The following is a 15,811-nucleotide window of genomic DNA, read 5'->3' on the forward strand; positions in this document are numbered from 1 at the left end:
TAGACATATAGTTATGACGGGATGACCTCTCTTGATGGCTGTGAGTATTCCCAAGATTCTGTTTGGAAATTGTTTTAGCTCACTGTGGCAGAGATCCTTGTATACAGAGAACTGGGGACCTGGCTAGTGAGTAACAGAAAACAAACACTGGACTCTCCAAAGGTGTAGAGGACCTGCTGAAGTTTATTCTTCCTAGTCCCTTGAGCATAGGCACTGGGTTTGAAAATGAAAACAGACTTTTTAGAGCTTAAGCAGTCCAAACTAAGAACTCATTCAATGTAACATTCAAAATAAAGTGCCTAACTAAGGAACAGTCACAATGAGCCAGCCTCAGCAGTGGGCGTATAACCTGTTTCTTATTTATGTAGTCTCTCACTCCCTTTCTTCCCTCCTGAGGAAGACTCTCTAGCTTGAGGAACCAACTCTCTTTGCCTGGGCAATGAGTTGAGTCAAGGCCAGGCAGTGTAGAAGGGAGTTTGGTATTTTCAAGTTTCTATTTGTTAACCTCTGGTATCTGCCATCTCCTTCAGTCTTCTTCTCCCACACCTTCATCACAGCAGCCTTTATGTTCCACAGCATTGAGTCTACAGATAGTCATACTCTGCTGCTGTGGTTTACCCAAAAAGAGTCCCTTCACCACACTCATTAGTAAGTCCAATTATGTTATGAATGTGGAATATTCCAAATTCAATAATTATTGTTACAAATATTATATATAAGAAAAAAATACTATGTGAAAACCATGGGAGCTATTGTAAATCAGCATTGGCCAGGGCTAGCAGGCTAGTGTTCTCCAGATGTTTAAACAACTCACACAATCTCCTAGTGTTGACCATGCTAGCTAGCACTAATGGGAGTTGAAATCCAAAGCTTCTGGAGAGTTCTTCTCCCACATCTTCATCACAGCAGCCTTTATGTTCCACAGCACTGAGTCTACAGATAGTCATACTCTGCTGCTGTGGTTTACCCAAAAAAAGCTTCAGGATGTCTATTTTAGTGATAAAGACAGTGTATTAAGCTTGATGAACCCATAGCCTGACTTGTTTATAAAACAATTGTGTTTCTTCCATGCCTCTTCCTTAAATCCCATAACCTGATCAATATTCATGACTTTTATTTATTTTTCTTTTCAGGATCTGCCTGAAAATGAACTCCTGCATCCACCTCTCAATATCCGTGTGGTGGATTGCCGTGCCTTTGGGCGTTACACCCTGGTGGGAAGCCATGCTGTCAACTCCTTACGGAAGTTCATCTATAGACCTCCAGATAAAAAGGCTCAGCACTGGAGCACAGCAGGTATCTAGTGTGGAACGAAGGGGAATTCATGCTATGGGAGTAGATGGCGGAAGAAGATCCAGCTGATGGGCTGGTTGTGCTCACTGGCCAAAAGCATGACTTATAATACATTCTAAGTGTCCAGATGATGGTTTGCTGGCACAGAAGAAAATGGGAAATGTGAAGGTAAATGGCAAAATATGATTTAAAAAGATAGTGATTTAAAAAGATAGTTAAGAGATTGAGTTCTATGTTCAAATCTCACAAAGATATGGACTCTGGCTAGGTTCACCCAACACTCTAAGCTTGGTTAAAATAGTACTGAGCAGTGTGTAGTTCAGAGTGTTAGGAGATACTCCAACCATTGCCTTAAGCACATCATGTGAATCACTCTCTCATATTAAAACATAATATGATTTATTCGTTTGCTCATAGCAGATAATGGGAACTTTTAGTTATATTTTCTTAACCCAGGTTTAAGGCTTAGCGTGTTAGGAGACTCATCACTATGTGTCCTTAAGAAACAGAGATGCTGTGTGTCTCTGACTTTGCTTCTTCCATCTGATATGTGGGAGTATTGATAATGACTAAACTTAAATTATTATTCCAACATTTGGGCAGATGATACACTCAACAGAATTAGGAAATGAGCTATATAAATACAAACAACGGTGGTGATAGATGAACTTTGAACTATCAACAATGTCCGCATATATTCAATATTTTTGTGTGCTTCTTACTGTTGTGAGGTTTCTTTCTAAACCCCAGGCCCCTCCATGATTTCTTCTCCACTTTTTCAATCAAGTTTTCATTCTTCAATCTTATGTACTTTATCTCATCTTCAGGCAACTTCCATGCTAAAATATTTCATGTATGTGTGCTCTCTTTCTCTCTCTTTCTCTCTTTCTCTCTGTCTGGTGTGTGCATATTATGCACTCTCTATTTTTTTCCTATTTATTTATTTTCTGTCCAGCTAAACTTATGAACGCCTATATGACTCTAGCAAATGGGGGGCCCTACTCTCACCCCACAGGTGAAATTGTGGTTAACATGGAGCCAGAGGTTCCCATCAAGAAGATGGAGACCATGGTGAAGTTGGAAGCGGTAAGAGGGATCAAGGCTAGTTACAAAAGTCCTAAAAGATTTGATGCATGGCACCCAAAAGATTGACATCTCTGATCAGTCTTTCATTCAAGTAATGAAGACTGGGTTTGCTCCTTTTCATCTGTTCTTTGTCTTTCTCCTCCTGTTCTTATCCTTGTTGGAAAATTACTGTGGGTAATTTACAGTTTAGTGTGCACTCAGAAAACTCCCAGTCAACCTGTATATCCAAATCAGAGAAGTTCACATGCTGCTCATTTCCACTAGCAAGCATGTTCCTTAATGTGCTTTTATTGAATATCAACAAACATAAAAAAAGGAACTAGCAAAAATGGAATTAAAGAAAAGCATGTAAAAGCAGGGGAAGAGAGAATGGCAGGGGAATAATAACAGCAATTTACATTATCTATATATCTAGGTCCAAAGGGACAGAATGTTCCAGAGCCACTGGAGACAATACTGTGGGTAATTAGCATGGACCGTCTTTGGTTATTCCTGCTTTAACTCTTTTATGTACATAATGACAGCAGACTAGAGATGTAAAATAGGAAGCCAGGTGATTCCTCCTCTATTTTGTCCCATGAAAGAAACAATTTGGTGAGATAGGATGATGTATCCAATACTCCTTGGGTCAGGAGATAGTTTTGTGTGCTGACGTTCTTAAGCAAGGGTGAGTGTCTTCTTGAGATGGGGAGCAGTTCTGACTCTTAGGAAGCCTCGGGGGTTACAGAAATGGGCAGAGACAGTGGGAGGCTTGACATATACACACTGCACCCACTCTCCCTCTGTCTCACATAGTTGCGCGCTCATATATGTAGTTTTCCTGGGAGAGAAGACATGATTGAAGCCCCCCCCCCCCCGCCCCGATCAAGTGATCCTTATGCTTTTCTCGCCTATTTTTAATGGCAGAAAACAATATTCTCATGAAAGTCTGTTGGGTGGCAGAGGCTTTAACTTGCCCTGCAGTGAACCTTTTCAAGTTCTCTGGGAGTAGTTCGTTACCTCCGCTAATAACAGAAGCAACAATTAAACAACTTTTTTGCAGTCTGCCGCACATATAGCCACAGAGCTGACTCCAGCAATGAAATAATAGCAATGGATTCACTTCAATATTACAACAGGAAAACACATGTCTCTGGCTATTGTTTTCAAGTTTCTTCTAGAGTAGGCTATGTGGATCTTCTGCGTTTGACAATCTGCCCGCAAAACTCAGTGAAGCATGATCATTTTTGCATGGGACAATTGGAAAGCTCAAAAATAAGAGTTCTGTCTCATGCTCAAATGCACAGGGCAGGCTTTGCATATGATAGTGTCTCTGAGAAAGAAACCACAATACCTTTCCTCATAGCAAAAATTTTAGAAATGGCAGTAAACTTAACTAGCAGGCAAGCAGCGGTCTTTTTCTTACATCCGAAATGATATTTCTGCACACGTACTTAACCACCTCTCCTCATCTCCCTTCCCTCTACCCCTCAGTTACTTTTATCCAATGCGCTCTCCAATGGTCCCTGGGGAGTGGGGGTTAATTTAAAAACATAGTTCAATCAGGGAACATCACAACACTCAAAACATCATGGAACAAAATGTCCAGGACCAAACTTCAAAACACAAGGGTTTTTTTTTTAGAGTTCTGAACGCTTAAAACAGCTATTTTGAACTCAGAACTGTTACCAGATGTGCTTCAGGAACATGACTCACGAACATCTCCAAATAGATCTTTACCACAAACCAAAAGGTGTGCTCTGATGAATTGAGGTCCAGTCATGACACATAAACGATCTATTCCAATTCCACTTAAAACATTTTTAATAACAAACCCCCATATAAATTTAGTACACAGAATCCAAGGATCAAGTGATGGGGGTTTTGTTTGTTTTTTTAAGATGGAGAATAACAAGAGCAAAAGTATAATTAATGTTAATTATCTTAGCTGGGGAAATTAGCGATCGGTTTCAAAATAAAAACGAAGAGCACAACAGTGCAGGCTAGCAAAACAGAACAAATAAATCGAGAGTGAATTGGGTTTTGGCACCTCGTTACCAGTTGTTGATTGCTTTTAATCTGTGTGGAATTATCACCAGTGAGGAGTGGAGCTCATGTGAACAATAAATATTGACAATAGGCAATTTCAGAGTCAAAGAAGGCAGGGGAGGGGGCTGTCCTGAAAAGCAGTGCTGGGAATAAAGAGATTTGTGGAGACTCCAGGAAGTCTTGTTTACCCGACAGCTGAAAATGGGGCAAAAGTGGGGCCTTAAGGCTTCCATGCTGCATAGAGTCTGGCCGGAGGAATGTCTGAACAAACATGTCAGCTTGGTGGATTCAGTTAAAGGCCAGAATACAAATGCACAATACAAATTCCCAGTTCTTGGGAACTGGGTTGAAAGTGTGGGAGGCTCCATATCAGAGAAGACATCTGGAAAGACAGGTAAAGCATTTAGAAGATTACCTTTGTACAGTCCCATTAATCTGTGTAGAGAGTAATTGAAGAATGGTAGACTGGGGCTGATCCACAACATAAAAAGCATTTTAATTACAGTGGTCAATGAAACTTTGAAACCCAATTCCTACACCACTCTGCCTGAGATCATTTAGATTGTTCTGAATGTGCCTTGGTTCTGAAGTGTAGCAAATTCTTCTCAATTGAGCAAATGGTATTCTGTCTCTCTCTCTCTCTCTCTCTGAGTTTTTCTCCCCTTTACTATTCAAGCCAGGGACCCAAAGCCATTGGCTTTCTGAGCAAGTAGTAACTGATGTGCCAGCCATCAAAGGAACTTCCTAGCCAAGCCAAGTCTATAGACCCAAATGCATAATGGATGGCTATGCTAGGAACATTGTTTGGAAGTGTCTACCTAACTAGAAAGAATCAGGGCCAGCAAGAGTGGTTGACCATCCTGGTTTGGGAAAGGGGGGTGGATAAGCCTATCTTCTCAGCAGGCACTTTGCAAGCATTCCCACGACATGTTCTCAGAATGATAAATGTGTCTACCAGGCCAAAAAAGTTGGGCTTCTTCCTCTTCCTTGATTTATGACATCCTGGCTTCTTTTTTAAAAATCAAAGTGTTATGTAGGCATAAATAATATTGAAAGAATGTTTATCACCCTTGGAACTGCCTGACCTTCCTGGTTACCTATCAGTAAAGAAACTCATCTTTGATTTGTTTTTTTTTTTACAAACTTAGTGCATGAAATGGGGGGAAAATATTGACAAGCCAATTTCATTCTGGTATTTTAGGGAGAGGTGTGTAATCTGTTAGCCCTGACATATTTAATATGACATATAGATTATCTCCACATGCTTTCCTGGTTTATTATCTGCTTTACCGGAGGAACTTCTTTTTTCTTTTTCATTTCCAAGAACATTAAATTGTATTGCAAGACTTTTGTGCAATACAGATTCTCTTATCCCCCAGAATGGCCTTTGATTTCTATATTTTGGCAGCATTCTTCCAAAGTCATACTGGGAAGAGTGCTTGGTTCATGCTTTTCAAATCCAACATTTTGGCAAGTATTGAAACAATATATACTTTCAAAATGAGTGTTTTCCTAACAGAATGTTTTTGAGTTTGGAATGTTCTGCCCAGTTGATAGTGAACAGCTGGATGATAAGAAAAATGGAAGGGTGGGAGGGGTGGCAGGACACCTTTCCCCAACCAGGTGCCCTGCAGATGTGTTGAAACCAGAACTCGGAGAATTCCTAGTCACTGTGAGAAGAATCGTTGTTGTTCCAAAACATCTGGAGGGCATTAGATGGAGAAGACTATTCAAGAGACCTGGTGAGTCACAGAGCAAGTGGTAAAGAGTCTCAGAGAATCTGTGGCCCAATGTTTGCCTATATATGCTATAAAAGATTAGTGAATTGATGTTACATAAAGAATAAAAAATTAAATCAATTTGTCATTAGCTACTCTGCTTGTAAGAATAAGAGACCTAGCAAAAAATCTGGGCAGAACAGTACCCTAAGCTTCATCATCCATCTGTGACATTCCTGCCGTTGATTTGGGCTGTGTGTTACCTTCCTTTTTTGTTTGCTATCAGGTATGTGCTTGGGCTTCCTCCATTGCTCAAAGATGCTGTACCCCATGTCCCAGTAGGTGCACTACAAACAGTAACAATACTCCATTTTTGTAACTCTCCCTTTTTTCCCCCCATTCCTTTCTCTGGTGACAGAATTCTGATGCTGTTGTGAAGGTGGACGTGGTAAGTGGCAGTTGTGCTTAGATGTGTTTTCATTTACTGTCCTACTGAAATATCTTCTCTGGCATCTGGATGCAGTTTAAAGTAACATTATCTTCTTAAATTCAGGGAGTAAACTGGAATTGTCCCTTACTGGAAGAGCTATGTAGTAATAAGAATAGACCAGTAAATATTTGAGACTGATAGATATCCACTGTGCTTCCTGAAGGTTTGGGGAAAGTTTTCCCCCAAGGTTCCTTGCTCTTCCACACCCAAACATGCTCACAACCCTCAAAATGATAGTTGTAATGCAGTGTGACTATACACACACACACACACACACACATTGTAATTTTCAGCTTACATCATAAATTGCAGGTTTAGTGTAATGAAGAAATCTTATTATTATCTATCTGATTTATTGAAGTATCTGTTGCCATGGCCCAAATATATATATATATGAAAATTTTTATTAAATATTTTTTTGGTACAAAGTTAAAAGATAAACACAAAAAAATAGAAAAGGAAGAAAGGAAGAAAGATAAAGAAAAATGGTAAAGAGGTATAGAAATTAAAGTGTCTAGATTTTTCTGCATTGATTGAAAGTGGCTCTCTAGAGTCTTGGGCATAAGTTTTTTTTCCCCATTTTGTAGCAATCTCTCACCTATTTTCCACTATGTTATAGTCAGAAGAAGAGAAGGAGAGGAAGAAGAAGAAGAAGAAGAAAGGAAATGCAGAAGAAGCTGAGGATGAGGAGCCTGATGAGAGCATGCTGGACTGGTGGTCCAAGTATTTTGCTTCCATTGAAACTATGAAGGAGGTGAGCGACTGGATGGCAATCAGGAGAGATGCTGGGAGGGTTCTCATTTAGTACACAACCTGCAGACCCTGGACCCCTTTAGATATCAGGGAAAGAACAAGATCTCAGAAGCATCTAATAATTCACCTGGCAATATTATCCCACTGAGATGAAAGACTATGTGAGATCCATTCTCACATTTCGTTCTTCATGGACAAAAGATACACATTAATCCAGCTTTATATTCCTGATTATGAGACCTACCTGGCCTTTCCATTCATTGTTAAAAGCAATCCCAAAGCAGGCTTTTTTAGATTAAGTTGATTGTAATATTTTTCTACTATTCCTGCCTTAGGGGGAAAAAACCCCACTCCATTATGTCCCTCCCCTCCAGACTTCATATTCTACATTCTGAAGAAATATCTGAATCTTTATAATACTAATCTCCCATGTTATAAGGACAAGCCCAGCTCTATTCCTGTAATTCCATTGGATTATTCATTGTCCTGAGCCTTCCAGCTGAAGAGTAAAAATGGGTCCCTCCAAGATTGGACACAACATGATTCCTGTCATGCCATAGGAAATATTGCATTTGAATCCAGCCCTCTCTGTGTTCTGTAGTCTGACAAGTGATTACTGTCCATGAGTTCAAACAGAAATTGTGCTAAATTTAATCATCCCATTGGGTAACCTTCATTTTTCTAGCTACTTCGGCAGCAAGAGGCAGCTGCAGCAGAAGCTGAGGAGAAAGAAGAGATGGAGATGTCTGAGGGTAAATGTTTGAAAAGTGGAAAGACCAAGAAACAGGAGAGCAGATCTTGTGATTCTTCCATTAAAAAAAAACCCTCTCCAAAAATGACCAGGCAAAGCATTTGTTTCACTGCAGCTCTTTAACAAGGAAGCATTTCACCTATCAATTGATTGGTCTGTTAGATAAAAATTAAAGACCAATAAATAGGAATATTTAGCAACTCCCTGTATTGACAACCGGGTGGCAGATGGTGGCAAGGTTAAGTACATCAAGAAACCATATATAAGGATTTCTCCAAAGGAATATATGGGAACTCATGGGAGTTTATAGAAGAGCATTGCTAAATGAGCAGAATATGTGGGGGAAAGGATATTTAACCTTTTTCCTAACAGCCATTTGCCACTTCAAATCTCCCTCTTCATCTTTTGTTGTGGCCAAAACAACCAGCTCACTTTGAAGATGCAACATAATTTTATTTGCATGCATACAAGCAGTAATACGGTATATACTGGACCCCCAGCAAAGCTTTGATACTTTGCTGAGCAGCCAAGAGCAAAAGCAGAACGAGGGCTTATATATCTTTGGTCCACTACAGTGCAAAGGCATATGATATGAAGAAAAAGGCAGACACAGTGGAAATTACAGCATGACATTGGAATATTTTAGATAAACTCATCTGTGTGACATTATTATTATTTCTCCCTTCCTACTAGGTCAGCATGCTAGCCATGCTATCTTTGAGATATGGTCAGTGAATAGAAACATTTTAGTTTACTGGGCCACAGGTTCCTGATTGAGACTTCCTTCTATCACCACTCGGGGTTCATTCAGCTTGCTGTGAATGTTTTCTTACAACGGCACTTCAGTCCACTCTGATTTATTCAGTAAATCATGGCTTAGCCCAGTCACATATGATACAGACTAGCGGGAGGCCTGGCTTACATTAGTTTGGCTCAGTGAATAGTTGCAACTATTGCAAAATGAACCAGAAATACTTAGCATTGTTTGACAGCTAATCTGACTTTGAAAGACATTTCTTCCCCTTCCCATGTAGATCCAAGCAATGTGCAGGGACAACAACAGCCTTCCAGCTGGAAAAGAAAAGGGGGGAAATAAGGTTCTGGGGTCTCATTACATTAATCTCTTTGAACTGCAATGAGTTTTAGAGGGATAACCATTGTTAAGTAAGCATTCTCAAAGTTGTACTACTCAACTGCTCGTAGAGGGCCTAAGGCTGCCTTTGTTTCTTAAGTTCAGTGCTTTTACAAATGTACAATCAGGGCAGTCCTGCTTTTGGAAAACAGACAATGAGTTCTGTTAACCAAATATATGTCCCACGTCAGTCACCTTTTACTAGAACTGAAAGTGCCATCACCCAAATCCGTATTCAACGCAGGATATTAAGTTGAAGCATCCCTGACAGATGGCTATCCAGCGAAGGGAAGCTTGTCATTTCCATCAGTAACAGATTCTTCTTGGAATGGTAAAATTGCTCTTCCCATTAGAACTAGAATAGATTGGAGATTTGGGGTGCTGATAGAAGCTTGCAAAATATGGTGGCTTTTCAGCGTATGATACCTTAGGAAAGAAAACTCTGTTTTGAAATCCATGCACTTTTAATGTCAGCATTAATATTTTCGAGTACCTAACTGACAAAAAGACCTTCTCCAACTCACCTTTGTATCTTGGGTCATCTGCTTATAAGTTCTGCTCTGTAAGCACAGTAAATAATTTATCTGAAAAAGAAAAGAGCCTGTTGTCACTGTCATGGGGTAATTGTGTTGACTATAAGCACCGCAATAGCTGATGATGGCAGCCTCTCATTATTCCCACCTAAAGTGGGTGGCAGCCATGGTAGCTTTTCCCTTGGTTTGGCTCTGATTCTTGCACTTTCTACCCCTGTAACCCCATTCACTATAACCCAATTATTTCTGATACTTATCAGTTCAGGTAATGAAATTTCTGTCTAATAAGAAACCACAAGGCCCAAAGTATGCACCACATACTAATAACCTGAATATTAATACACTGAATATTAATAATAAGGTCCTTGCTTGCATGATTACTTCAGGACTGGAAGGACTGGAAGCTACTTCAGAATTGCAAACTTTAATTTTCTGTCAGCTTTCATGCATGCCATGGCTGAATTCTGTGTTTCTCATCTCATGCTTCCCTGCCACAAATGTCTGATTCCTATCGTCCACATCTGCTCCTCTTGTCTGGGGGCTCAGAAATCAGACTTGATGACTCTCCTATGAAAGGCTCAAAGTCCCAAGGAAAGACCAAAGACAAAGTCAGATCATCCAAAGAGGACAAGAAGAAAAAGCAGCAGCAGCAGCCAGATGCCCCTGAAAAGAAGAACAAGCAGAAGATTGACGAGATGAAGGTGAGCTTCTCCCATTCCCAATCCTAATTAGTTGAAAAGCATTTTAGTCCAAGTGTGATGTTCTAATGGTTTAACTTTATATTTCTAGTCCTTGAATTCTTTTTTCTGTTCAAGTCCATTTGAAATGAAGGGGAGCTCTGCAAGAATCCAAAGTGAAGCATCATACAGAATTCATCTCATGTGTTCTGGGAGAGGTACAGTTTCCCAAGTGAAATCAGGCATCTATTGTTGCTAATCAGAATAATTAACAATTAGCAGGCAAACCTCCCATTATTCTAGGTGTGCTGAAATGTAGCAGTGCATGCACAATGCATAGGCCCCTCTCTTGTGGGGACTTCATCAGTGATCCTTTTATAACCCCTTTGCTCTCTGAAGATCTATAAAGAGCATGCCTGGTGATGCTGTGTTGTCCCCAGAGGGAGCAGGGCCAAAATTTATGCCCTGTGGTTTGTAGAATGGCATTAAGAGTAAAGTGGGGTGCTTTAAGATGCCCTTAATATTCCACTTGTGGGGCTGGCCAGCCCTAATGTGCATTCTAAAGGATTGAAAGGTCTCTTCTCTTTGCATCTCCAGATAGATTGAGAAAGACTCTCTTCTGAAATCCTGGAGACTTGCTGCCAGTCAGTGCAGATAGCATTGGGCTAAATGGCTCAGGAAAAGGCACTTCCCATAAGCTTCATTAGTGCATCATTCAATAATGCAACATTGAGAAATTTAGGATCACTAATTGCTGCTTATCTACATTTCTGTCTACATTTTTGAATTCCAGATACATGGCCATGTTCCTGAAATGAAAACAGTACATTACTTGGTGTTATTAGAATTTATTGCACAAGTACCATCAAAAGCATTTACAAGCATAAAAATATTGCCAAACAACATGTTAATTCTTGTCCTAAAACTGCAAAATAAGGAAATGCCTATTTTGCAATATTTACTTGAGGTACTTAGCTTTGATAGGCTAAGAGCCACCTATTATTTTCTTGGAATGTCCCCTTGGAACAGGACATTTTAAGGGAGACAAAACTGCCATTAGGTGGAGAGAGGATTCTCGCAGTAAATCTACCAAAAAACTCACATCCCACAGTTAGAAATGCTGAAGAAAAGAAGCAATATCAAGTTAACCCTCCACCTATCTCAGTTCTGGGGATATTCAGACCATATACAAAATTGCTTTCAATCCTTTTTGTTCATTGATATCTTCACTCCCTTTCAGCCTTCCCTTCCAGATACAGTGGTACCTCGGGTTACGAATGCCTCTGCTTACGAACGTTTTGGGTTACGACCAGCTCTGGCTGCAAAAATTTACCTCAGTTTGCGAACTCCGCCTCGGGGTACGAACCGGATCCGCGGCCATTTTCCGCCCATGCCACGTGGTCCGCGGCCATTTTCCGCCCGTGCCACGTGGTCCGCGGCCATTTTCCGCCCATGCCACGTGGTCCGCGGCCATTTTTCCGCCCGTGCCACATGGTCCGTGGCCATTTTCCGCCCGTGCCACGTGGTCCGCGGCCGTTTTTCCACCCTGCCCCGTGGTCCGCGGCCATTTTTCTGCCCTGCTGCACGGTCCGTGGCCGTTTTTCCGCCCGTGCCACGTGGTCCGCGGCCGTTTTTCCACCCTGCCCCGTGGTCCGCGGCCATTTTTCTGCCCTGCCGCACGGTCCGCGGCCGTTTTTCCACCCTTGACGCATGGTCCGTGGATGCCGGAATGGATTAACAGTAATTACATTGAACCTTATGGGAAAATTTGCTTCGGGTTGCGAACAAATCGGGTTGCGACCAGAGTCATGGAACGGATTAAATTCGTAACCCGAGGTACCACTGTATACTGATAGGTCATGCTGGTTGAAGATGACAACAATTATACTCAACACATCTGAAAGCTACCACATTGAAGTCAGCTGCTATACATTATCAGTGTATCTCTACTGCATTGATTAAATAAGCTGATCTCTTTTTAAAAGATTTTCAAACTCTTTGCTTCATTATTCTTTTGATGTGATTTTTTAAATCTATAATAGCAAGTGTGCTTATCCATAATAAAATACACATACACACACATGCAGTACCACAGTGGAATTTCTCCACTGTGTAGGTGTTGTTCATCAGTGATGTGGATGGGAGAGAAGAAGATACAAATGAAATGAAATAAAAGTTGTGGCAACCATTAAATTTTGCAATGTCCTAAATGATGGTAAAAATATTCATGAACTTCAGAGGGGTGAGAAAACTGGAAAAGAAATGAGGAAAAGAGATATCTCCTCACTTTTGGTGGTTCCATTCTTGCATATTATTGTATGGTTGCAGGTGTTCTCCATATTAAAAAAAGGATCAGGAACCAAGTTTTGGAGCTGGTGATGGGTTTGTCTGTGTATCATGCCTCCTGTATCTGCAAAATATCTTGATTCTGATCAATAAGTACTACATATTGTTCTTAAATAAGTTAAAAATAGGTGATCATGGTAGTCAGAGGCCCAAATTATGTTATCTGCTCCATCCTACCTAGGTGTACCCCAAAGAGCTGGAGACAGAGTTTGATAACTTTGAGGACTGGCTACATACTTTCAACCTCCTTCGTGGGAAGATTGGTGATGATGATGACAATTCTGCAGATGAGGATCGCATTGTGGGAAGATTCAAAGTGAGTGTGAAGTTCCACTTACTTACTTCCAATGTCATTATTCCTAGTACATTACTGGCATGCCAGAGAGGAGAGGAAAGGATCCGATTTCATTCCTCTTTCTAATGGAGCAGTGAAGCTGTTCAGTTAAATAGGTCTTGTATTAAAAGAAAGATGAAGGGACTAGTGAGATTAATGGAATGAGTGAAAAGATGGATAGATAAATCAGGAATTTTAATCCAAATTAGAGAAGAGTGCAAGTCTTTGAAATGATCAGTTATTTCTTCTCCAATATATACACGGCTTTGCCAGTGCCTCCCTTCTCACATTTGCTTTGGGGAAAAAAGGGAGATTTCTCTTGTCTACAGTAAGGAAAAAAGGCCAATGAAGGAGTTGTTAGGAGGGGCTCTAATCATTCTCAGCATCCCCAGCAGTCAAACTTGTATCAGAGCATTTGCAAATTGCAAAAGCAAAATATGCAATATAATGATTATTGTCATGAAGCCAACTCAGCATTAAGGAATAATTCCTTCACTAACTTTGCTGAGTAGGTAAATATTATGTCACCATTCCAACAGCTGAAAAAACAGTGTCTCTTTAAATACAGTTCTCTTGTGGAAACTGTAAGCTTTTGTAAATTGTTTTACTTATTTATTACATTTTCTCTGTTTTTTTTTTAAATTTTTAAAAATTCCCAGGTGGGGTGTAATTCCATTAGAGCCGCAAAAACTTTGACTGTACTATATTGTTTAAACTTTAAAGTGTCGCAAGAAGGTTGCCTGGTGCTGTTGCCAGAAGATGGAAAAAGAGAGCTGAGTAGATGCTTCCTTCTTGTTTTGCCAATTCCTAGATTGCCTTTTAATTGGGCTAAAGTTATGTCTTCTCATGCACAGGGGTCCCTGTGTGTCTATAAAGTGCCTCTTCCTGATGATATCACCAAGGAGGCTGGGTACGACCCTACTTTTGGCATGTTCCAAGGAATTCCAAGCAATGATCCCATCAACGTGTTGGTCCGGGTCTACATTGTGAGGGTGAGAATAAGGGAGATGCAGCTTTCAAGGCCATTTTGTTCTCATATCCATTCCAGCTCTGAGCACTGAACTTTTCCCCCTCTGAAGTTTTGGGCTCAGTTTTTTGTTTTTGTTTTTTGTTTTAATCTAGAAAACCTCAGCCTTTGTTTGCTCTTTGCTATTGAGTACAGACTCCCAACATTTTAGGAAAAATTATTTCCTGCTATGCCTTCCGCTGAACAATTTGGAACAGATTTTGTAAGCCGTGGGGGTGGGGTGGGGGAGTTAAAAAAGGAAAAGAAAGAAAATGTGCCCCAGGAACCTCTGGAAGATTGCAGTGATATTTATCTGGGGATTTATAATTGCATGCTATTTTGCTGGCACCTATACACATTTGTTCTCTCAATAGGATTCTTGTGCTCTCTAGGCCAGCTAGAGAGAGGAACAGTCTGATTGGTTGCAAAATTTGGAAATCCCAATTCCAGAGCAGATCTGCCCTAAGTCTAACATGTTTGCCTGCTAAGACATCTCCTCTCCCAGTGCTGACTTTCTCTAGACCTCTGTCTACCAACCTCTATACTTCTTGAGAAGCCTAAAACACTCCATCTGACCGGCCAGCCAAAGAAGTGGAAGAATTCCTTGCATCCCTGTCAGAATTGCTTTGTCAGCTTGACAGTGGTTGATTGAATTTCCAGATCATCCAAAAACCACACTTCTCTGGATGTGTGCTCAATGAAAATGTATTATTAAAGCAGTTACATGAAAATCAGGAGCAGCAATTATAATGAGTAATGAAAACAGCATACAATCACAATAAAAATAGCAGTAAAACTATTAAGCTCTAAAAATACTAACATTAAAATGTTTGAGAGATTTTAAAAAGTCTTTCATAACACCAAAAAAATGATAACATACATGCTAGGTGAGCCTTTCTGGGGAAAGTTCCCTTAGAGCAGGAGTCCCTGAACTCTTCAGCTCATCGACACCTTCATGAAGTTTCAGATTGTTCATCAACCCCCATTTATTATATGAAAATAATTAAATAAATACTACTTTAACTAATAGTACTACAAATAATAATAGTAATAAAAACAACAATAATGGATAGTCCCATAGACCCTTGGGGGTTGATAATGACCACTTTGGAGGACCCTGCCATAAAGGAAGTTTCACCACTGAAAAGTCCTTTTCTCTTGACTGATGGTCGGCTTCCCTTCCAGGCTACTGATTTGCATCCTGCAGACATCAACGGCAAAGCTGACCCCTATGTTGTCATCAAACTGGGAAAAACAGATATCAAGGACAAGGAGAACTACATCTCTAAACAGCTGAACCCAGTCTTTGGAAAGTAAGAGAGCCCCCTGGTGAACCAGATTGGGTGTTTAAGTACTACAGCATTACATGGAAGCCAGTTCTGGCATTTAAATATCATTTGTATGCTTAAAAGACAAGTTACTAGATATAACCAAGTAAAATAGGAGCATGTATGCAACTGAGGTGGGTTTAATGAACTAACTTTAGTGCAGCCCTGAATTCTCCAAGTCTTTGTTTTTATTCATAATTTTCCATTTTCTTGTTCATTTTATCCTCAGGATCATATTTTCTTTGAAATAACCAAAGGATGTCTTTTAGGTTTCTCCATAAAACCCTCCTTCACCTCATGGAAATGTTGATCCCATTTGTTATTCCTCCTGCCTCC

General features: G+C 40.3%; 1 protein-coding gene across 1 annotated transcript in view; it reads left to right on the forward strand.

Moving 5' to 3' along the window:
- OTOF (otoferlin) overlaps window positions 1-15,811 on the forward strand; it is a 146,118-nt gene that overhangs the window by 119,155 nt on the left and 11,152 nt on the right. Inside the window, exons 29-37 of the mRNA XM_088152197.1 lie at window positions 1,134-1,296; window positions 2,249-2,379; window positions 6,544-6,573; window positions 7,235-7,369; window positions 8,054-8,120; window positions 10,361-10,485; window positions 12,989-13,123; window positions 13,996-14,133; window positions 15,333-15,460. Coding sequence (XP_088008323.1) covers window positions 1,134-1,296; window positions 2,249-2,379; window positions 6,544-6,573; window positions 7,235-7,369; window positions 8,054-8,120; window positions 10,361-10,485; window positions 12,989-13,123; window positions 13,996-14,133; window positions 15,333-15,460 — 1,052 coding nt within the window. The remainder of the gene's footprint in view (window positions 1-1,133; window positions 1,297-2,248; window positions 2,380-6,543; window positions 6,574-7,234; window positions 7,370-8,053; window positions 8,121-10,360; window positions 10,486-12,988; window positions 13,124-13,995; window positions 14,134-15,332; window positions 15,461-15,811) is intronic.

Source organism: Python bivittatus, unplaced genomic scaffold (genome assembly GCF_059951505.1).
Source record: "Python bivittatus isolate LINGU-HERP-01145 unplaced genomic scaffold, Pbiv_v1 ctg000690_np1212, whole genome shotgun sequence".
NCBI classification, from domain to species: domain Eukaryota; kingdom Metazoa; phylum Chordata; class Lepidosauria; order Squamata; family Pythonidae; genus Python; species Python bivittatus.